The sequence below is a fragment of the Saimiri boliviensis genome, chromosome 5 (assembly GCF_048565385.1).
Source record: "Saimiri boliviensis isolate mSaiBol1 chromosome 5, mSaiBol1.pri, whole genome shotgun sequence".
NCBI lineage: Eukaryota > Metazoa > Chordata > Mammalia > Primates > Cebidae > Saimiri > Saimiri boliviensis.
Genome location: NC_133453.1, coordinates 109,323,286 through 109,347,308, shown reverse-complemented (window position 1 = coordinate 109,347,308; position 24,023 = coordinate 109,323,286). Strand labels below are relative to the sequence as shown.

General features: G+C 45.5%; 1 protein-coding gene and 2 pseudogenes across 1 annotated transcript in view; 2 read left to right on the top strand and 1 right to left on the bottom strand.

Annotated features, from left to right (window-relative positions):
• The window catches only part of ERCC3 (ERCC excision repair 3, TFIIH core complex helicase subunit), a 32,307-nt gene extending 19,886 nt beyond the window's left edge, over window positions 1-12,421 (top strand). The window contains exons 11-15 of the mRNA XM_003931576.3: window positions 486-582; window positions 1,924-2,041; window positions 8,450-8,568; window positions 10,322-10,474; window positions 11,975-12,421. Coding sequence (XP_003931625.1) covers window positions 486-582; window positions 1,924-2,041; window positions 8,450-8,568; window positions 10,322-10,474; window positions 11,975-12,106 — 619 coding nt within the window. The 3' untranslated portion in view covers window positions 12,107-12,421. The remainder of the gene's footprint in view (window positions 1-485; window positions 583-1,923; window positions 2,042-8,449; window positions 8,569-10,321; window positions 10,475-11,974) is intronic.
• A 2,540-nt stretch (window positions 12,422-14,961) lies between these two features.
• Window positions 14,962-16,684, bottom strand: LOC101032756 (pyruvate kinase PKM pseudogene; annotated as a pseudogene).
• Window positions 16,685-20,902: 4,218 nt separating this feature from the next.
• Window positions 20,903-21,781, top strand: LOC101050350 (calcipressin-2-like; annotated as a pseudogene).
• The last annotated feature ends 2,242 nt before the right edge of the window (window positions 21,782-24,023 follow it).

Genomic DNA, 24,023 nt, shown 5'->3' with positions numbered 1-24,023 from the left:
CAGCCCAAAAATGGCTGAAGGATGCTTTGCTCCTTTCTGCTCATCTCCTGGAGTATGCCTGTGTCATTGGCCAACAGTTGCTTCCAGGCTTTTTCTGGAAATAGCAGTGCTTTCTTTGTCACTCTCCTTGGGCTTCATGAAATCTGGAGATCTTCCTTGTATAGGCTCTGTGCTGAGAGAGAGAGAGGTTGCAGCAGGAAAAAGCATAGTCCAAAAAGAAAACGAAAAACGGAAAGAAGGAAATCCCGAAGAGGATGGTGGGCCTAAACCTAGAATCAGTGGGGAAGGCTGGGGGATACTTGGGGGAGGCTGGCGGGTGCTATGTCTGTAGCCTGTCATTTTTGTGGGTGTAATGATACCCCTGCATGACAGAGGGCTTTCTACTTCAGAATAGCTTGCTTAACTCCTTTTCCCTTCTGATGTGTTTTCAAGATAACTGAGGCATTATTCTGTGGTCTTTCTAACACAGCTTCATTCTTCTCTAGACCCTATATCTACGGACCTACGTCTCAGGGGGAAAGGATGCAAATTCTCCAGAATTTCAAGCACAACCCAAAAATTAATACTATTTTCATATCCAAGGTTTGTATGGCATAATAGGGTGGAGGTGAGGCCCCTAGCACTCTGGAGGCCTGGGGGTACACTATGATTCCTGGACAGTGAATTCATGTCTGCTGAGGGAACTTCTAATGTATGTTTTCATTTTCCATGTGTCCAGGGATAGGGGATACTACCTGGATTTAGCCGACTAAGAATTTGCATGCATCATGAATAATCTGTAAAGGCTCTTTGACTGAGGTTTTTCCCAGTTCTTTTTGGGATATAGGAGTTTTAAGGAAATACTTATTTTAAGAAATAATACTTATTTTAATAAGTATTACGTATTAAGAAATATTTTAAGAAATAAGTATTTCCTTATTTATAAAAGAAACAAAAGTTCATTTTCTACTCTGGCAGAAGTAGGCATTCAGATGAAGTTCTCTTCACAAGTTGGAGATCCTGTGTGTCGCAGCAGCCTTTGTCTTGGTTCCTGGTGTCCCTTGATGATGGGTGGCGGATGTCAGCACAGACTTGAGCAGGCCCAGCTCAGGGCTGGTTTACTTGCAATCAGAAGCTGTAGCCCCACTGTTTAGAATAGTCATTCAGATTAAGACAGACCCAAAGCCCAAAAGAAATGAGATTTTATGTGATTGTGGCTGGGCGCATAAGCACCAGACTTTCATGTCTCTGGCTGGGAACCTCGATGTTTGGAACCCCAGAGCTGAGGAATCCACCTGCAGTCAGAATCCCATATGGGGTAGTTGCTCCTCCCAGGTCACATCCGATATGTGTTGCTGGTTTCAGTGGACACCAGGTGAGAGTATGGATGGTTTTGCAGAGACATATTTCTGTAGCGAAAAAAGTGAATGACTCAGAGTCAGTCTCTGTTGAAGGGCCCTCTCATCTCTGGGCTCCTGGCATCCAGCAGCACTCTTGAGTGTCACTGAGACATGGTATTATTCTTTAGGATGACCCTCCCGAGAACTTACACAAGTCCTGGAGACCCAGAGATGCCTTTCTGAGGTTCATTACTTCACCTCTCTGCCTGCATCAGATAGATCCTGATACAAAGAGGAGAAGGAGTGAACATGTCTCTAAATTATCTATACCAGGTGTCCCCAAACTTTTTACACAGGGGGCCAGTTCACTGTCCCTCAGACCGTTGGAGGGCCGCCACATGCTGTGCTCCTCTCACTGACCACCAATGAAAGAGGTGCCCCTTCCTGAAGTGCAACGGGGGGCTGGATAAATGGCCTCAGGGGGCCGCATGCGGCCCGCGGGCCGTAGTTTGGGGACGCCTGATCTATACAACTTATTTCAATTCTGGGTCAGTTGATTTTTTTTCCCCTTCATGTATAAAAACCTTCTGATTCATTTCTATAGGTAGGCGACACATCATTTGATCTGCCAGAAGCAAATGTTCTCATTCAGATCTCATCCCATGGTGGCTCCAGGCGTCAGGAAGCCCAAAGGCTAGGGCGGGTGCTTCGAGCTAAAAAAGGTAAAGTGGCCTTTCATCTTCCGTTGCAGGAGATCTCCCCTCTTAAACCACTTAGGTTAGGAAGAGGATAGGGGTTAGCTGCCATTTACCCTGGGGCTAAATAGACTCTGGAGTGAGGGGATCCCAAAGCAAAGACCTAGATTCTTATGGCCCATCATTATTTCTTATGCTTTGAGGGTGACTGTACATGCGCTTTCCATGACAGTGGCCTGGAATCCACACTGATGTGCTCTGTACACTGAGCAGGCTGTGTTGGTAGATGTTAAGAAGGAGCCAGGGCAAGGCGGTGCTTACGAGGTAGGTGTGGAAGGGAGAGAACAGAGCTGGGTCACCAGTATAAGAGGAGGAGCTGGAAGCTGCTTCTGGAGGACTCAGGGAAAGGTTTTGTAGGAGCAGCTTGGGCAGACAAAAATGGACACATCATTGATAACCTGTGCAGGGGGCTGCCCTGGGAGCAGCTTGCAGCAGGGCCTGGCAAGCCCAGTGAGTGAGGAGGTGAAAACCTGCATTGCAAAGGCTTTTCCTGAGAAGTCATGGCACCTCTGCTTGCTTACTGCAGTAAGAGGTCCCAGACCGCCATTGTGGGCATGGCAGGGACTGGCACTGTTGCTGAGAGATGGCCATGTCTCTTCCTGGGACCAGGGTGCATCCTGAGACGAGGACATAGACCCTATCCTCAAGGAATTTGCTTATCCAAGAAGGCATCTGGACTGCTAGGATGTTGGAAAGTGACAAGATTAGTGGGCGTGTTTTGGAATTGTACTGCATTCAGATGTGTTTAAGAAGCATCTAGTACCTTGAATTTAAAAGGGAGATGAGGTAGATAGCATGGACTAGAAATAGCATGGACCTCGGGCACCCTGACCAGCTGTGTCACCTTGGGCAAATTATTTGCTTCTCTGAGCTTTGGTTTTCCCACCCAAAGTGGGGCTGACGATCCTATCTTGCCAAGATTGCTGTGAGGATTGATCTTATAAATTATAAAATGCAGTGGGCTGGCTGGGCACAGTGGCTCACACCTATAATCCCAGCACTTTGGGAAGCTGAGGTCGGAACATAGCTTGAGTTCAAGAGTTTGAGACCATCTTGGGCAACATGATGAGACCCCATCTCTACAAAAAATAAAACTAGCTGGGCGTGGTGGTGTGCACCTGTGGTTCCAGCTACTTGGGAGGCTAAGACAGTAGATTTTATAAACTGACAGGAAAATGATCTGCTAGCAAATGTGAACATAATTCATTACTTATTCCTTACTCTAATTTGAAAACTCCTTTATTTATTTACTTTATTTTGAGACAGAGTCCCGTTCTGTCACCCAGGCTAGAATGCAGTGGCACGATGTTGGCTCACTGCAACCTCCATCTGCTGCAGCCTCCATTCTCCTGCCTCAGCCTCCCGAGTAGCTGGGACCACAGCCATGCACCACCACACTCAGCTAATTTTTTGGTATTTTTAGTAAAGATGGGATTTTACCATGTCGGCCAGGCTCATCTCTAGTGATCCACCCACCTTGGCCTCCCAAAACGCTGGGATTACAGGTGAGAGCCACCATGCCCAGCCTTAAAAATTCCTTTAAATGTGAATAGAATTGTTTTCTGACTCAAAACACTATTTAACATAAGATACTTGGCTCCTGTCTTTGCATCTCTGAGCTGTTGTAAAACTGAGAAACAATGAAATTCAAGGGCAGTATACTTAACCTACTGATGTTTGAACTACAAAGCAAAAATGTTCAGATTTTTCTGAAGGATCAAGTCTTTCAGGCCACAGAATTTTCTGTCCTAGTTTCGCTAATACAGTAGTCCCCCCTTATTTGCTTTCCATATTCAGTTACCTGTGGTCAACTATGGTCCAAAAATATTAAATGGAAAATTCCAGAAATAAGCAATTCATAAGTTTTAAATCACACACGCTTCTGAGTAGCACCCAGGACGTGAATTCTTCCTTTGTGCAGTATATTTATGCTCAAATGTTCCCTGCCCATTAGTCACTTAGTAACCATCTCAGTTCCCATGAACTGTCACTGTACCTCAGTACTTGTTTTCAAGTAGCCCTTATCTTAGTAATGGCCCCAAAGCACAAGTGTAATGATATCAGCAATTCAGGTATAGTAAAGAGAAGCTGTAAAGTGCTTTCTTCAAGTGAAAAGGTAAAAGTTACTAATTTAAGAAAGGGAGTAAAAATCATATGCTAAGGTTGCTAAGATCGGTGGTGAGAATGAATCTTCTTAACTAGACAAGATGATCATCTCAAAAGCACATAGCCATCAGTCTTTTCAAGATCAATGCAAAAGAAAGAATCTAGCTAGAGACAAGGGTCATATAGGCTGCACCTATAGTCCCAGCCACTCAGGAGACTGAGGTGGTGACAGAATCGCTTTAGTCTGGGAGGCAGAGATTGCAGTGAGCTGACATCCTACCACTGCACTCCAGCCTGGGCAACAAAACAAAACCCTGTTTTAAAAAAACAAAACAAAAACCAAGCCGGGCACAGTGGCTCATGCTTGTAATCCCAGCACTTTGGAATGGACTGCTGTTAGATTAACAAAAAAAGAGAAGATCCAAATAAGCACAATCAGAAATGGCAAAGGTGATATCACAGCTGATCCCCAGAAATACAAAAGGTTCTCACAGACGTATAAATACCTGTGACACAAACTAGTAAATCTAAAGGAAATGGATAAATTTCTGGAAACACACAGCTTCCCAAGATTGAATCAGGAGTTAATTGAAACCCTGAACAGATCGATAAGGAGTTCAGAAATGGAATCAGCAACTTTAAAAAATTATGGCCCTGGGCATGGTGGCTCATGCCCATAATCCCAGCACTTTGGGAGGATGAGGCAGGTGGATAACCTGAGGTTAGAAGTTCGAGACCAGCCTGACCAACATGGTAAAACCCCATCTCTACTAAAACAAAGTTAACTGGGCATGGTGGCTTGTGCCTGTAATCCCAGCCACACGGGAGCTTGAGGCAGGAGAATTGCTTGAACCCAGGAGGCAGAGGTTGCATGCATGCCACTGCACTCCATCCTGGACGACAGAATGAGACTCCGCGTGTGTGTGTGTGTGTGTGTGTGTGTGTGTGTACACATACATATATCTCAACCACAGAATGAGACTCCGTGTGTGTGTGTGTGTGTGTGTGTGTGTGTGTACACATACATATATCTCAACCACAGAATGAGACTCCGTTTCTGTGTGTGTACACATATATATCTCTCAACCAAAAAAGTCCTGAACCAAATGTATTCACAGTTGAACACTACCAGATGTACAAAGAACAGCTAGTGTCAGTTCTTTTGAAACTATTCAAAAAAATTGAGAAGGGACTTCTCCCTAACTCATGCTGTGAAACCAGTATCATCCTGATACCAAAATCTGGCAAAGACACAATGAAAAAAGAAAACTACAGGCCAATATTCCTGGTGAACATAGATGCAAAGATCTGTAACAAAATGCTGGCAATCCAAATCCAGCAGTATATCAGAAAGTTTATTCACAATCAAATAGGCTTTGTTTCTGGGATGCAAGGTTGGTTCAACATGTGCAAATCAAGAAATGTGATTCACCACATAAACAATTAAAAATGAAGTCATCCTAATAGACACAGAAAAAGCTTTTGATAAAATTCAGCATTCCTTCATGATAAAAAACCCTTAACAAACAGCATGGAAGGAACATATCTCACAATAATAAAAGCCATCTATGACACACTCACAGCCAGCAGTATACTAAACAAGCAAAAGCTGGACGCATTCTCTTTAAGAACTGGAACAAGACAAAGAGCCCACCCTCACCACTCCTATTCAACACAGAAAGTTCTACCCAGAGCAATCTAGCAAGATAAATAAAAGGCATCCAGATAGGAAAAAAGGAAGTTAAATTATCTGCCTTTCCTAATGATGTGATTCTATACCTAGAAAACCCTAAAGACTCCACTAAAAGGCTCCTAGACCTGGTAAGTAACTTGAGTAAAGTTTCAGGATTCAAAATCAATGTACAACAATCGGTAGCATTTCTATACACCAGTAATGTTCAAACTGAGAGCCAAATCAAGAACACAATTCAATTTACAATAGCTGTAAAAACAAAAGACAAAACCTAGGAATAACTGCAGAATACTGCTGAAATAAATCATAGGTGACAGAAACAAGTGGAAAAACATGCTATGCTCATGGATTGGAAGAAGCAATGTAATTAAAATTGCCAGACTGCCCAAAACAATCTACAGATGCGACACTATTGCTAGAAAATTGCCCACATCATTTTTCACAGAATTAGAAAAAAATTTTTTTAATTCCTCTGGAATCACAAAAGCACCTGATTAGCCAAAGCAGATCCTAGGCAAAAGGAACAGAGCCAAAGGCCTCACATTATCCAACTTCAAACTATGCCACAGGGCTTACAGTAACCAAAACAGTCTGGTACTGGTACAAAAGCAGACACATAGACCAATGGAACAGAATAGCCCAGAAGTGATGCCATACACTTGGAGCCAAATGTTGTTCAACAAAATCAGCAAAAATAGGCAGTGGGGAAAGTTCTCCAATAAATGGTGCTGGGGAAACTGATTAACTGGATGCAGAAGAATGAAACTGGACCCCTGCCTATCACCACATACAAAAATTAACTCATAATTGATTAAAGACTTAAATGTAAGACCTCAGTAAGGATCCTCAAAGAAAACCTAAGACCGTATTTACAAAGTTGTGCAACTATCATATCACAATTCATGTTTAGAATATTCTCATAAGTTCCCTAAGAAATCCTCATCCATACGCAGCTACTCCTAATTTCCTCTTGTTCCCAGCCCCCAGCCCTAGGCAGCCCCTAATCCTCTTTCATGTCTATAGGCCTTTTCTGGACATTTCATGTAAATGGAATCAAACCATTTGGGGCCTTCTGTGACTGGTTTCTTTTCTTTTTTTTTTTTTTTTGAGACGGAGTTTCGCTCTTGTTGCCCAGGCTGGAGTGCAATGGCGCGATCTTGGCTCACCGCAACCTCCGCCTCCTGGGTTCAGGCAATTCTCCTGCCTCAGCCTCCTGAGTAGCTGGGATTACAGGCACGCGCCACCATGCCCAGCTAATGTTTTGTATTTTTAGTAGAGACGGGGTTTCACCATGTTGACCAGGATGGTCTCGATCTCTTGACCTCGTGATCCACCCGCCTCGGCCTCCCAAAGTGCTGGGATTACAGGCTTGAGCCACCGCGCCCGGCGACTGGTTTCTTTTCACATAGCATTAGCATAGTGTTTTCTTTGCTTGCTTTTTTTTTTTTTTTTTTTGAAACGGAGTCTTGCTCTGCCTCCTAGGCTGGAGTACAGTGGTGTGATCTTGGCTCACTGCAACCACCACCTTGCAGCTTCAAGGGATTCCCTTGCCTCAGCTCCTGAGTAGGTGTGAGCCACCATGCCTGGCTAATTTTTGTGTTTTTAGTACAGACAGGGTTTCAACATGTTGGCCAGGATGGTCTCAACCTCCTGACCTTGTGTGATCCACGCCCGCCTCGGCCTCCCAAAGTGCTGGGATTACAGGTGTGAGCCACCACACCCAGCAGCGTAAGGTTTTCAAAAAGATTATCTATATTGTGCTATCTGTCAGTACTTCATTCTCTTTTATTGCCAGATAATATTCAATTCCATGGACATACCACATTTTATTTATCCATACCTCTGTTGATGGACATTTGGGCTGTCTCCACTTTTTGGCTCTTAGAATTTTGCTATGAAATTCATGTACAAAAATGTGTGTGGATATAGTTTCATTTCTCTTGGATTTATGCCTGGAAGTGGAATTGCCAGATCGTGTGGTTATAACATTGTGTTTAACATTCTGATGAACGGCCGGACTGTTTTCCAAATCAGCCACATCATCTGCATTCTCAGCAGCAGTGCATGAGGGTTCTAGTTTTTTCACATCCTCGACAGCAATTTTAGTTATCTGCTTTTTTGATTCTAGCCATCCTCGTGGTGGTGAAGTGGTATCTCATTGTGATTTTGAGTTGCAGTTCCCTGGTGATTAATGGTGTGGAGCATCTTTTCATGGGCTCATTGGCTATTTTTATATTGTCCTTGGAGAAATAATCTGTTCGTATTCTTTGTCCATTTTATAATTAATTTGTCTTGTTGAGTTTCAGTAGCTCTTTATATAACCTAGATACAAATACCCTATGAGACATATGCTTTTCAAATACTTTTTTATTCTGTGGATTGTCTTTTCAGTTTCTTGATGGTGCCCTTGGAAGCATAAAAGCCTTCCTAATTTTGACGCAATCCCATGCCGAGTTCAGGTGGTAACCCCGAGTGCAGGGCTTTCCCACTGCAGTGCTTGCTTTCCAGCCTGGGACCCTTAGCTCTTGGCGTTCGAATGGCTAATGTTGTCTGCTTGCCTTTTCTTTTCCCTGCAGGGATGGTTGCAGAGGAGTACAATGCCTTTTTCTACACACTGGTATCCCAGGACACACAGGAAATGGCTTACTCAACCAAGCGGCAGAGATTCTTGGTAGATCAAGGTTATAGCTTCAAGGTATGGATCCATTTGGCCTCGGGTTAGACTAGGACCAAGGCCTTCTTGGTACGCTGGCCTCCAGAAGTGAGGGCCACTGTCAGCAGGCAGGCACCAAGCATTAGGGGATTTGAGGCCTTGCCTCAAACTCCCTTTGTCTCTGCATGAATTGCTTAGGGCAGCTGTGGAAAGTGTGCCATCCTGGCAGGACTGAGGTGCTAGGGCACTATGGTCGGCACTGTGTAAGTGTGAACCCTGCAGGGTTGCTTTCTCAGGGATGCCTTTCCAGGTGGCTAGGAGAGCTCTTCCTTTCATCCACTGGTAAGCTCCAGGTCTTAGTGTGCCTCACGTTGGCTCCCAGACATCAGAGCCATCCCTGTACTACAAATCAGGTATTTTAATAATTGGGAATTGTAGAGCTTTGGCTAGCTTTCATTGGCTGAGGCATTTGCTTTCTTTGCTGTTACACAGATACTACATTTATGTCAGTATTTGGTGTCCAGAAAGGCTTTATATTTTGGAGCTAGATGGAGGGTTCTAGAAACAGGGGAATTAAATTCCCCCTGTGGTCTACTAAAAGGACATCCCCAGAAGATGAGACTCCCAGGTTCTTGATTGCAAAAGACTGTAGGCTGCTTTTGAGATATATTTTCAATGTGTCTCTTTATGCATTGGTGAGAGTTTCCATTGCTGGCCTTAGGAGGACAGAGTTGTCTGGCCTCCCCTCTTTTAGTTACGGATAGTGACATTTTTCAGACCTCTCATGCTGGCTTAGAGGACAAGATGCTTGAGTTTTGAGCCCAGTTTTTGGAGGATTTGCATTGTGACCCTTTTGTCCATCCATAAAAATCCCTGCTGGTAATAGCATTCCTACCTCCTGATTCCTGCTGAGCTATGAGGGTAAGCAGAAAGAGCTGCTCTGAATTATTTGAAAGGTGACCTCGACAAAAAGGCACAATCCCATGCCGTAGTAGTCTGTCTTGGTTGGAGCTGTGTCCTTGGTGCTGCCTGTTGAGGAGGAGCGGTTGGAGTTCCCAGTCATGACCTGGAGTGGTTGGGCCCTGGGTAGATGTGCACGTTGTCTGTACTCTGGATACCTGACCGCCAGAACTCAGATCCTTACTTCTAGGAATTTTCCTTTAGTTAACATTATGAGAATTTGGAGGGAAAGTTCCCTTTACATAGTCAACCCACGCTTTATGCAGAGATAGGGAGGCCTCATAGTAAGTTACCCCCAGAGACATGAAAACTCAGTCTCCACCATGCTGTTCTTACTCTTTCAGAGAAGCTCTGTAAATATCTTCTTGATACCCTGTCATTTTTATGTGCTCATTCCTGCTGGAAGTTCCTGTTGCTGAGCACAGCAGATGCCAGGGACCTTCTCGAAGGGCCACAGCCTATGCCTTCCAGTCTCTTGTCCCTTCTTTTGGCTGCTCCAAGATGTGAAAGCTACCTGAAGCAGCCTTTTCAAATCACTAAGATTCTTCCTGTTGATCTTCCATCCATGATCATTTAGATGCTATGTGCTAGGAGCAGGTTTCTCTGAAATTCCTGCATCTCTCTGGTCTTGAGATCATTAGTCAAGCTCCCTGTTAAAGGTGGCCGCTGACACTGGTCTCTGGAATGGTAGGGAGGAGCTCTCCATTGTTGGCTACCACGGTGTGGCTGGGCCCGGGGAGGGAAGTGACCAGAGCAGGTAGACCCAGGAGAAGACAGAGTAGGGCCAGGGGAGAGAGAGCAGAAGGGAGCATGTCTGACGGCTTGGGCTTCGCAGGTGATCACGAAGCTTGCTGGCATGGAGGAGGAAGACTTGGCATTTTCAACAAAAGAAGAGCAGCAGCAGCTCTTACAGAAAGTCCTGGCAGCCACTGACCTGGATGCTGAGGAGGAGGTGGTGGCTGGGGAATTTGGCTCCAGATCCAGCCAGGTGAGTAAATGGCTGAGGAGGCTCCAGGTGTCAGCACTCCCACAGGACGTTTGTAGACACAGACGTGTAGTCCTTTCTGGATCGTCCATGGGATTTTTTTGAAAACGTTGGAAAACATGGAATTGATGAGTAGAAACAACCCTTGTTCTTTCGGTGTGTGCCCCTTGAACTGTTGCATGCGGGAGAGCTCACAGGGTCTGTGACTGGTCTCCTGCTTTGCTTACACAGGTATTTGTCAGATCTTGATGTTGAAGCCCAATCCAGCAAGCAGGTGACCCCAGCCCAACTTGGTGGTGATTGGAGGGAGTGTGATGGGCAGGGGGCACATAGTTCCCACACACAGGGCTGCCATCCCTGGCCATGGGCACGCAGTTCTCCTCTGGTTCCTCCTCAGGGATAAAGCTGAGCCTCCTAGCCTGTAAGACAGCTTTGAGGATCAACTCTTGTGGTAGCTTCAGTACTTACTTTGAAAAATTGAGAGTTCTCTGAAAATACTCAGCCTTTCATTTATTCTATAAATATGCTCTAATTAGAGCATCATTATGGAGAATTCTTTATCAGGCCTGTCCGAGGAGAGAGGTGTACTTCAGTGAGGTGCTTTGAAATGCAGTGGCCATTAGAGCCAGAAGGTGAGCAACTTGTGGGCCAAGGCAAGAAGGAAGCAGCTGTCCCTGGGGAGGAGCTGCCCTCCCTCCAACCTAAGGCCTTTGTCCCCCAACCCAGGGGGCACTCTCCGTGGGAATCCAGACACGAGCCCTGCTCTCACTGGTTCTAAGGAGATGTCTGGTTCATTCTCCTAAGAGGATAAGAAATATCAGCATGGATGTGGTTATCCCCATTTTACAGATGAGGTCATTGAGGTGCAGACATTACTTACTTGCCCCAGGGTTACTCAGGGACAGGTGGAACCAAGAGTCAAGCCGAGGGCTTTCTGTCCTTCCACTTGATTCAAAGCCTCATGGTGGTCTCTGAGGAGATTTTAAGGGACTTCTGCCCTGTTAAAAATTCTGTTCAGGCCGGGCATGGTGGCTCATGTCTGTAATCCTAGCACTGTGGGAGGACTAGGCCGGAGGATCAGTTGAGTCCAGGAGTTTGAGACCAGTATGGTCAACATATCCAGACCTGTTTCTCTCTGTTTGGAAGGTGTTATTAAGTGAGGCACTGCAGCATTATGGTTAGGAACAGAGTCCGAAGTTAGGCTGCCTGGGTTCAAGTCCCATCTCCTTAGAGCTGTGTGATCTTGGACAGGTTACTTACTCTCTGTCTCAGTTTCCTCCTTTTTAAGGTATGTATTATAGTAGTTTTGAGGATTAGAGAAGAAAATACATGTAAAATGCTTAGAAGAATGCCTGAGACACAGTAAGGGCTCTGTAAATGTTGTTAAAAGTAATGTATTAAATTGATGTCAGTCTTACACGGTTGGCTGTGGTTATAAATCTTATAAAAGGAGTGTCTTTTCTTCTGGAGACTAACATGGGCTGGTCGTCCCCTTCCCGGCAGGCGTCTCGGCGCTTTGGCACCATGAGCTCTATGTCCGGGGCCGACGACACTGTGTACATGGAATACCACTCATCGCGGAGCAAGGCGCCCAGCAAACACGTGCACCCGCTTTTCAAGCGCTTCCGGAAATGATGCCTAGGCGGCGTGCTTTGTTCAAGACCAGGCCCTTGGCACCCTCATCGGAAAGGGATCTTCAGTGAAATAGTTTCCTTTACCTCCTTGACTTGCCCTCCAGTGTTGGCCCAACTGTGCTGAGGAAAATGCATCAAGGGCTTGGCTCTGCCTTCTTGGGTCATCTAGGGTTTTATAAAGGAGGAGAAGATGATTTTCTTTTTACGTTTTCAAACTTGTTGGGGAGTGGGGTCATTTCTGTATATAAAAAATGGCAATATTTAAGGTATATTTATCTTACTGTTCTGAATAAACAGAATGGACCATTGAACCGCTCATTGTGGAAGTGTTGTTATGCTTTGTCCTGGGCATGGGTAATGTCTGACCAACCTCCATCAAGGCCCTACTTTGTAGCAAGCTCAGGGGAGCCCATCCCTAGTGAGCACGCTGAGACAGAGGAAGCGTTGGCGAGAAAGTCCTGGGGAATGTGAAGGGTGATCCAACCAGAGGGAAAAGCCTGCATAGTTGACTGTGGTCCCTGCTCACAGCTTAGCCTGGTAGATTCAGACTGGGGCTTCAGCCCCTCAGCTTCCTGCTGTTCTGGTGGTCACAGCTGTTCCTACAACCTGTCCAAGGTAGACACCCACCATGTAGGCCTTCCAGGTCAGCTCCTGGTGGCTCGTCTGAGAGAGTGACCTCTTATTTCTCCCTCAAAGTATGTTTTTAGGCATTGTTAAGAGGCTAGATTTCTCTTCTAATGGCAGTTTAGTGCCCTTGGGTATTCAGTTGCTACTTCCTTTATTTTTAATGGCTTTGGGCTGTTCTCTTATGTTGCTGGTATGAAGGCAAAGATGTTGAGGAAAAGACAGGTCAGGCAGGATTGCTTCTTGAAAGGTAGGCATGCACGAGGCATATCCGCCTTGCAGAAAGACTTGTGATTCTGAGGAGCTCACTCTAACAGGAAGCAGCGCTCACACTTGGGGAGTGTTGAAACCCTGGATACAGAAGGCTTCCAAGTGGAGTCCCTGCCCATCCCAACAGCTCGGCAGCAGCTTCCTGGCCTCAGCTCCTGCACAGATCTGCTGCTCTGATGCAGCCAAAGACTGGGGAGAAGAAACTTTTTTGTGGCTTTCGCCATTACCTTTGCACCAACTTAATACTTCTTTTATCAGGGGACTTTGAAGCAAGAGCCACCTGCCCCACATTCCGCTTCTCTGAGCTAACCTTGGTGACAAACACACTCTCATAATCTGGTCAGTAGCTGGTGCTGCCAGACATCTGGCCACTCTTTCCAGCGCAAACCCTAGGAGCTGGCAGTGGGGCCCTCTGCCTGAGCAGCCCCACTCGAGGTGCGCGCTTCAGCCCCCAGACTCACCTATCATGTAACCCCGGTGGGTCGGCGCTCAAATGTTCAAACTTGACTGTAACCGTTATTATTTTCAGTCTTGCCTCCTGTCATGCCTTTACACTTGAAATCCTCAAATAATATAATCATTTCCTGTATTTTCACATCTCTGGCCCTTGTTTTCTGGTCTATTGACAATGTTGAATTTTACCTGTGTCCTGTGATCCTAGGAAATAGATAGATTTAAAGGAATCCCTTGCCCTTGGTGTTCTGAAAAATAGCTTACTGCAGAGAACTTCCTGGTCCTGGTATGACCCATGGATACCCGCCTTGTAGACCCCAGACAGGCCTTCCAGATTCCCATTCTTTGCCTCGTAAATTAGCTAAACTGCTTGTCCCCACTGAACAATGGAAAGAAAATGCTTGTGAACCACACTTCGGTTTAGATTCTCTAGATTCTCGTCTACCCCCCAGCCCCCTGAACTTTGGCTCCTTCCTCCACCCACTCCTCAGAATAGACTGGACTCAGTGTAAGTCACTGATTGATCTGTCCCACCGTGTCACGCCCCTTCATCTCACTTCCTGTCTTTTACTTGTTTCCCCCTTCCTATAAAAGAAAACCCCGTTTACTTAACTCTGAGGCAAACAGATCTTATATTCAGTGCACTCTCCCTGTTGTAATAGTATACCCCTCCCCACCACTCTGCAACAGTCCTTTCAAATAAAGTCTCCCTTTACCAAGTCCAGATTTTTTTTTTCTCGTTCTTAACATTGCCTGTTCTGTAAACTTAAGGTCCAGATTTTTTATTTGACATCATGTAACAAGTTTTCATCTAAATTTCCAAATGTCTGTTAATAGTATATAAAAATATAATTTGTTTTTATATTTCAGTTTTTAGATATCATTCCGTTTTTAGATATGCTAAACTCAGTTCTAGGAAAGTTTTCTGTAGATTTCTAGAAGAAGTAGATCAAAATCAGTGAAGATATAGAAGACTTGAACAATGCTATTTTTTTTTTTCAGCTGTTGTTTATTGACAGGTAGGCTCCATAGCAACAGGCCCGGAGGTGCTGCCGTAGTGGGGGAAGATGGAAGGGGGAGCGTTTGCTGCAGGACAGCTGGATGGAGGGCGGGGACAGATGCGAACTGCGGAGGCCCAGGGGGTTGGGGAAGCAAGTAAGGGGCGGGGCCAGAGTCGGCTTAAATGGAACAACTGCTCTGTGCACTTAAGGCCCCTAACTCTTGCTGGCTGTTTCCTGACCCCAGATGGTTGGGAGTCCTCTGGGCATCCATTTTCTAAAGGGACTGAACGGAGTACACACAGGAAAGGAAGCTGTCACCCTCTTGCCATCTGGCTTCTGGGGCCTCCAGTCTGGCATTCCTCCTTCTTCCCTTGATTGGGTGGGGTCACATAATGGGCAGCCAGGCTCTGGGCTGGCCCACCAGAGCAGGCGGTAAACACAGCCATGTTTCAGCGGGCCGTTTATCTTCTCTGGTGTCCCAGCCCACCGGTGCCACACTACAGCCCAGAGTGAGCTCTACAAGCATTGCTGGCCTAATGGATGGGTTGGGGGAAGAGGGAGGGGCAGGGGCTGGAGGAGGGGCTCTAGGGTCCATCACGGCACAGGAACATGCGTGGTGTTGGTGAAGCCGGAGCCGTGGCGCCACCCGGTCAGCACAATGACCACATCTCCTTGAGGAAGCCTCGGGCCTTGCCAACATTCACGGGCAAGTTCACCCAGAGGTCCACGTCCTCAGCCCAGGCCTCCTGGACTGGGTCCTTGCACAGCACAGGGAAGATGCCACAGTTCAGGTGGGCCTGACGAGCTGTCTGGGGATTCCATGTCATAGCAATGATAGGGGCACGTGGGCGGTATCTGGCCACCTGGTGAGCAGAACTGCCAGACTTGGTGAGGACGATTATGGCCCCACTCCGTCACCTGAAGGAGGCTTCCACGGCACCCATGGCGGTGGCTTTTGTGGGGTCACTGGTAATGGGCTCTGGGTGGTAGAGTTCCTCAAATAACTGAAAGTGGTAGATGGCGGCCTCTGCCTCTCGGGCAGTCAGGTGCTGCATGCGCACGGCCTCCAGAGGATAGCCTCTTTTGGCTGTCTCTCCAGACAGCATGATACAGTCGGCTCCATCCAGGACTGCACTGGCCACATCACTGCCCTCAGCCCGGGTGGGGCGGGGCTTCTTGATCATGCTCTCCAGCATCCGAGTGGCACAGATGACAGTCTTCCCAGCTCAGGTGCACTGCGCAATCATCATCTTCTGAGCAAGGAAGACCTTCACTGCAGGAATCTCAATGCCTAGATCACCACGAGCCACCATGATCCCATCACCGGTCTCCAGGATTTCATCAAACCTCCGAATCCCCTCATGATTCTCGATTTTGCTGATTACTTGATGTTCTTTCCCTTCTTTCCCAGGACCTCCCTCACTTCATGGACATCAGATGCCTTGCGGATGAATGATGCAAACACCATATCGACATCCCTCTTGACCCCAAACTTCAGGTCCTGGATGTCCTCTGACACAGCAGGCAAGTCACAGCAGCCCCAGGAAGGTTCATACACATCTTGCTGCCCAAGGAGCCACCATTTTCCACCTCCATCACCAGGAAGTCAGCACCTTTCTGCTTCACCTGGAGAGAAATAAGCCCATCATCCACATAGATCTTGCTGCCCACTTCTACCACCTTGCAGATGTTCTTGTAGTCCGGCCACAGGATGTTCTCGTCACACTTTTCCATGTAGGCGTTATCCAGCGTGATTTTGAGAGTGGCTCCCTTCTTCAGCTCCACCTCTCTGGTGCCGCTGCCCTTGATGAGGCCAGTTCAGATCTCAGGTCCTTTAGTGTCCAGAGCCACAGCAACGGGCCGGTAGAAGATGGGATCAGAAGCAAAGCTTTCCATGGCTGCACACACGTTCTTGATGATCTCCATGTGGTGCTCATGAGTTCCATGAGAAAAGTTCAGATGAGCCACATTCATTCCAGACTTAATCATCTCCTTCAACATCTGCACTGACCGTGAAGCTGGGCCAATGGTACAGATTATGCCAGTGTTCCGGGCTGTGATGGGTGGTGAGTCAATGGCTAGACGGCACATGTGCTCCAGTAATGTGTCAGCCACGGCTGCAGGTAGCTGCTGGGTCTGAATGAAGGCAGTCCCGGCTTCACTACGGGGCTTCGACATGGCTGCTGAGGTCCTCTGGTGCTGACCAACTTAGGCTGCACTGCAAATGTGAGGAGGTCAGGAGCCCCAGGATGCGCAGCTGCTGTGTCGACTTGAGCAAAACTATTAACAAACTTGACCTAATTGACATTTACGGAACACTGAGTAACAGCAGTATAAGCATTCTTTTCAAATACACAGATCAATTGCCAAGATAGAATCAATTTCAGGCCCTACAAGTCCTAATACATTGGAAAGTATTTAAGCCATTCAAGCTGTATTCTGTGCCCACAGTGGAAGTAAGTTAAAAATCAATAGAAAGAGTCTGGGAAACCCTCAAATATTTGGAAAAGGTGGTAGTTAATTTTAGGTGTCAGCTGAGTTAAGGGATGACCGGTCATTTTTTGGTGTGCCTGGGCGGGTGTTCCCAGGAACGAGGAGTATTTGAAACTGTAGACCGAGTAAAGCAGATTCACCCCCACCAACTTGGGTGGGCTTCATATAATCCATCAAGGGGCCAGATAGAAGAAAAGGGTGGAGGAAGGATGAATACAAATTGCAAAACACAATATTGATATATTTTTAAAAATCAGTTGGTGGGACATGGTGGCTCATGTCTATAATCACCTAAGGTCAGGAGTTCGAGACCAGCCCAGCCAGCATGGTGAAACCCCATCTTTACTAGAAATACAAAAAAGAAAATAAAATTAGCTGGGTGTGGTGGCAGGTGCCTATAATCCTAGCTACTATGGAGGCTAAGGTGGAGGAATTGCTTGAACTCAGGAAGCAGAGGTTGCAGTGAGCTGAGATTGCACCACTGCACTCCAGCCTGGGTGACAAGAGCAAAACTCCATGTCAAAAAAAAAAAAAAATACATATATATATATGTATCTTTGTATATACTTAGCAACAAACATTTGTAAGTTGAAACAAAAATACCATTTACAATATCATAAAAATATGCAATGCTTAGGGATTCTCTTAAGAAATATGCCAATTCTGCCTGTATTAGCCTATTAATTTAATTTTTTTTTTTTTTTGAAACAGGATCTCACTCTGTCACCTAGGCTGGAGTTCAGTGGTGCAATCAAAGCTCACTTCAGCCTTGGTCTCCTGGGCACAAGTGATCCTCCTGCCTCAGCACCCCAGTCTGACCCAGTAGCTGGGACTACAGGCATGTGCCATCATGCCTGGCTAATTTAAAAAAAAAAAATTTGTAGAGACAGGGTCTCACTATGTTGCGCAGCCTGGTCTTGAATTCCTGAGCTCAAGTGATCCACCTGCCTTGGCCTCCCAAAGTGCTGGGATTACAAACATGAGCTGTGGCACCTGGCCAGTTTAACCTATTGTAAATCCAATTCTTAACCAGATTTTAAACAGAAATTTACAAACTAACTGTAAAATAAATGTCAAAGAATAAAGAAACAAAAATATCAAAGAGAATTTATAAGAATAGTGCAGTAGGCACAGAACAGAAAAATACACCAGTGGGATGGAATACAGAGCCTAGAAAAATATTGCTGGGAACTTGATCTGTGACAGAGGTAGCATTATGTAAGTGTATATACACACACACCTACAGATTCTCCTACACCTATATCCATTTCAACAGTATCTTTATCTATCCCCTGAGTTCACACTGACACCTCTACACAGGGTTTATTTATTTATTTATTTATTTATTTATTTATTTATTTAGAGATGGAGTTTCGCTCTTGCTGTCCAGGCTAGAGTGCAATGGTGCAATCTTGGCTCATTGCAACCTCCGCCTCCTGGGTTCAAGCAATTCTCCTGCCTCAGTCTCCTGAGTGGCTGGGATTACAGGCACCTGCCACCACACCCAGCTAAGTTTTTGTATTTTTAGTAGAGACAGGATTTCACCACATTTACCAGGCTGGTCTCGAACTCCTGACCCCAAGTGATCTGCCTGCTTTGGCTTCCCAAAGTGCTGGGATTATAGGCATGAGCCACTGCACCCAGCCCACAGGATTTTTTTTATCCTTTATTTTATATTCACAACTTCCTTCTCTGACAATGGGAAAACTGGCTCCCATCCTGCACAGTATATGAAATATTTTCTTATTTGCTCCCTTGTAGAATGTACTAAAGTCGTTTCAGAGCTGTTAATTTATGCCTCTGTGAAAATTAGATTCTAATTTTAATTAGAGGTCTAATTCAGTGGCTCCAATTTTCATTTAACTCTAATTTTAATTAGAGTTAAGTGTTAGGGATCTTTGGGTTTGTAACCTGATGACATAGGGTCATAATCTTGTGTTACTTGTATTTTTCCCCCAATCCTCCTTCAGTGTGGTTATGTCATTCATTTGATCAGCAATTTCATTCACTTGGGGGCTTTTGTATCAAACTTTAGTTTGTATAAGATTGTCCCTATCTTTGTTGATTTTATTTATTTTTCTCTTTTGAGTATGTAAAACACTAACATGATTCCAAAGTCTAGACTGCACCAGAAGTTACATTTAGGAAAGTGCCTTTCTCTTATCCCTGTTTGCTTTATATTTTCCATCCATTTCCTGACATCCCTTGTAGATATGTAGTATCAGTTTCCGGTTTATCTTGCCTGTGTTTCTTTTTTGCTGAAATTAGCAGATACATGTGTATTTTCTTATTTTTCCTTCTTCTTTATTTTTTCTTCTTTCTTACACAATAGATATTATACGGTAGATGATCTTTTGCACTTTGTCTTTCTTTAACTTAATGCATTCTGGAAATCATATCAATTCATTGAGGTCTTTCTCATTCTTTACAACCTCATAGCGGTCCATTGTGTAAATTTACCATAGTTCATGTAAGCACTGTTCTATGTGTATCATTTAAGTCGTTTAAATTATTCTGCAATTGCAAACAATGCTTCAATAATAAACCTTGTGCAAATGGATTTTCTTACTGTTGGAAGAATAACTTCAGGGTGAATTCCTAGAAGTGGGATTGCTGATTCAAAGGTAAAGGCAGGGACAGGTGCAATGGCTCATGCCTGTAATCCCAACACTTTATGAGGCTGAGGCAGTAGGATCACTTGAGGTCAGGAGTTCGAGACCAGCCTGGCCAACATGGTGGAACTGCTGTCTCTACTAAAAATACAAAAATTAACCAAGCACGTGCCTATAGTCCCAGCAACTTGAGAGGCTGAGGCAGGAGAATCCTTTGAGCCCAGGAGGCAGAGGTTGCAGTGAGCCAAGATTGTGCCACTTTACTCCATCCTGGACAACAGAGCGAGACTACATCTTAAAAACAAAACAAAACAAAACAAAAAGAGAGTAGGCTGGGTGTGGAGGCTCATGCCTGTAACACCAGCACTTTGGGAGGCTGAGGTGGATGGAACACCTGAGGTCAGGAGTTTGAGACCAGGCTGGCCGACATGGTGAAACCCTGTCTCTACTAAAAATACAAAAAATTAGCCAGGCGTGGTGGCAGATGCCTGTAATCCCAGCTACTTGGGAGGCTGAGGCAGAAGAATTGCTTGAACCCAGGAGGCGGAGGTTGCAGTGAGCTGAGATCGTGCCATAGATGCATATGTAGTTTTTTTTTCCTTGGTGTAGAACATTTATTAATTATTCCCATGAATCAAAGTTTAGGTCAGTGGGAAATGATTTTAATCAATGAATTGTACAGTTTCTTTCCACATATCCTGCTTTGTATTTGTATTTGTATTCGGTCAGGAGTTCCAGACCAACCTGGCCAACATGGTGAAATCTTGTCTCTACTAAAAATACAAAAATTAGCCGGCATGGTGGTGGGTGCCTGTAATCCCAGCTACTCAGGATGCTGAGGCAGAAGAATTGCTCAAACTCAGGAAGTGGCAGCTGCAGTGAGCCAAGATATACCACTGCACTCTAGCCTGGGCAAGAGTGAGACTCTGTCTCAAACAAAACAAAACAAAACAAGTCCTGCAGCTCGAACCGTCATGTGCTGTTTTTTGTTCTTTAATTCTCTCTTCCAGGCTTCTTTCTGGACTTGGTCTGTGGGGTTCATAAATTTTCCACTCTTGTTGGATGATACAGATCTCCGTCCCATGTTGACAATTTGTATGGTTTACTTCTTCATAAAAAAACGAAGAAGAAGAAAAGAAAAACCCTTCTGCTGTGCTCCCAGGACTGCGAGAAATGGGGAGGTGGCAATTCCCAGCCTCCTTCATTCATAAGGGTCCCTCGGTCAGCCCCTCAGCCACTGCCATCCTGAAACCTTGCGCCCCCCACGTATGTATCGTTTTGTGAAATGCTGCCACCTTTCCCCTTACAGGGCTGCGCTTACTCACATGTCCCCATTTGTGTGCGATGTTCACCAACCAGTCAGTGTTTGAAGGAGAAGAGAGCAAGGAAAAATTTGAGGGACTGTTCCAGACTTTTGACGACTGCGTGACGTTCCGGTGATTTAAGAGTTTCAGACGTGCCGGGCGCGGTCGCTCAAGCCTGTAATCCCAGCACTTTGGGAGGCCGAGGCGGGTGGATCATGAGGTCAAGAGATTGAGACCATCCTGGTCAACATTGTGAAACCCCATCTCTACGAAAAATACAAAAAATTAGCTGGGCATGGTGGTGTGTGCCTGTAATCCCAGTTACTCAGGAGGCTGAGACAGGAGAATTGCCTGAACCCAGGAGGTGGAGGTTACGGTGAGCCGAGATCGTGCCATTGCACTCCAGCCTGGGTAACAAGAGCGAAAACTCCATCTCAAAAAAAAAAAAAAAAAAAAAAAAGTTTCAGACGTGTCAGCATAAAATTCAGCAATCCTGCATCTGCAGCCCGCGCTAGGATGAAGCTTCATGAAACCCAATTCAGACGGAAAAAAATTAAAACTCTACTTTGCACAGGTTCAGACTCCAGAGACAGATGGAGACAAAGTGCACCCGGCTCCACCCCAGCCGGCCAGTTTCTCATCTCGCCCCTTCCCCTCACCTGTCGGCTGGCAGCCCGCCAACAGTGCCACGCCAGTCCTCAACTACGACCTCCTCTATGCTGTGGCCAAACGAGGACCAGGAACCAAGTATGAGCTCCATGCAGGGCCTGAGTCCACCCCAAGTGTTGTCGTGCACGTGTGCGACAGTGACATAGAGGAAGAAGAGGACCCAAAGACCTCCCCAAAGCGAGAAGCCTGCCACCCTCCGTGGCCAACTGCCTGCTCTGCCTCGACAGTAAGAGTAGGCTGGATAACATAGTAAGTCCCTGTCTGTACAAAAACATTAAAAAAAAAAATTAGCTGAGTGTGGTGGTGTGTGCCTGTAGTCCCAGCTACTGGAGAGGCCTAGGTAGGAGGGTCCCTTAAACCTAGGAGCTGGAGATTTCAGTGAACTACGCTGACACCATTGCACTCCAGCCTGGGCAACAGAGTGAGACCCTGTCTCTAAAAATACTCTGAGGCCGGGCGCGGTGGCTCAAGCCTGTAATCCTAGCACTTTGGGAGGCCGAGACGGGTGGATCACAAGGTCAAGAGATCTAGACCATCCTGGTCAACATGGTGAAACCCCGTCTCTAATAAAAAATACAAAAAATTAGCTGGGCGTGGTGGCACGTGCCTGTAATCCCAGCTACTCAGGAGGCTGAGGCGGGAGAATTGCCTGAACCCAGGAGGCGGAGGTTGCGGTGAGCCGAGATCGCGCCATTGCACTCCAGCCTGGGTAACGAGAGTGAAACTCCATCTAAAAAAAAAACAAAAACAAAAACAAAAAACTCTGAATAACATAACCTCCTATTTTCTTCAAGGTGTTTTTTTTTGTTGGTTTTTTTTTTTTTTTTTTTTTTGAGTCTCATTCTGTCACCCGGCTGGAGTGCGATGTTACCATCTTGGCTCTCTGCAACCTCCTGCCTCTCGGGTTCAAGCTATTCTCCTGGCTCAGCCTCAGCAGTAGCTGAGACCACAGGTGTGCTCCATCACACCCAACTAATTTTTATATTTTTAGTAGAGATGGGATTTCACCATGTTGGCCAGGCTAGTCTCAAACTCCTGACCTCAAGTGATCCACACACCTTGGCCTCCCAAAGTGCTGGGATTACAGGCTTGAGCCACTGCTCCCAGTCTTTTCTTGAGTTTTAACATTTTATTTTATTTTTTATTTTCTTTAGACAAGATCTCACTCTGTCACCCAGGCTACAGTGAGTGGCACAGTCAGGCTTACTGCAGCCTCTACCTCCTGAGGAGCTGGGACTACAAGTGCACACCTTTGGTAGTGGCTAATTTTTTTTTTTTTTTTTTAATAGAGAAGGGGCGTGGCTCATACCTGTAATACCAGCATTTTGGGAGGCTGAGGCAGGCAGATCACTTGAGCCCAGGAGGTTCAGAGCAGCCTGGGTAACGTGGTGAAACCCACTCTCTGCTTAAAAAACAAAAACTACACACTCTTGAGTTGTTTTAAACAGGAGTAGGTGAGGAATTTCAAAGAGCTTTTAAAAAGCATCTATGGAAATAAACATGATTTTTCTCCTTAGATCTGCAAATACAGTTTGTTAGTTCACTCCAATTTATCTACTTTTTCTCTTTTTTTGAGACAGAGTCTTGCTCTGTCACCCACGCTGGAGTACAGTGGTGCGATCTTAGCTCACTGCAACACCTGCCTCCTGGGTTCAAGTGATTCTCCTGCCTCAGCCCCCCAAGTAGCTGAAATTACAGTCACCCACCACCACGCCTAGCTAATTTTTGTATTTTTAGTAGAGACAGGGTTTCACCATGTTGGCCAGGCTGGTCTCGACCTCCTGACCTCAAGTGATCCACCTGCCTCAGCCTCCAAAAGTGTTGGGATTATAGGCGTGAGCCACCGCACCCGGCCTTTCTTTTATTGTATGTGCATTAAGTGTCTTATCTAAGAGACCATTGTTTAATCCAAGGTTACAAACATTTACTCTTATATTTTCTTCTAAGGGTTTTATAGTTTTGTCTCTTACATTTAGGCCTTTGGTCTACTTTTAGTTAATTTTTATATACGGTATGAAGCAGAAGCCCAACATTATTCTTTTTCATGTGGATATCCAGTTGTCTCAGTATCGTTTGTTGAAAAGACTATTCTTTGTCCATTTAACTGTATTGGCATTTTTGTCAATAATGAAATTGGGACAGGTGTGGTGGCTTACACCTGTTATCCCAGCACTTTGGGAGGCCAAGGTGGGAGGATTGCTTGAGGCTAAGAGTTCGAGACCAGCCTGGTCAACATAGCAACATCCTATCTCTAAAAAGTAAATAAATAAATAAATAAATAAATAAATAAATAAGTGAAATTGATCCTAGATCTATGGAGTAATTTCTGAACTTTCAATTCTATTCCTCTGCTGTAGGGGTCTATCTGTATGCCAGTGCCACATAATCTGGATTACCGTAGCTGTGAAGCAAGTTTTAATAAGTTTTGAAATGAGGGCATATGAGTCCTTCAACTTTGTTTTTCCTTTTCAAGGATGTTTTTGGCTATTCTG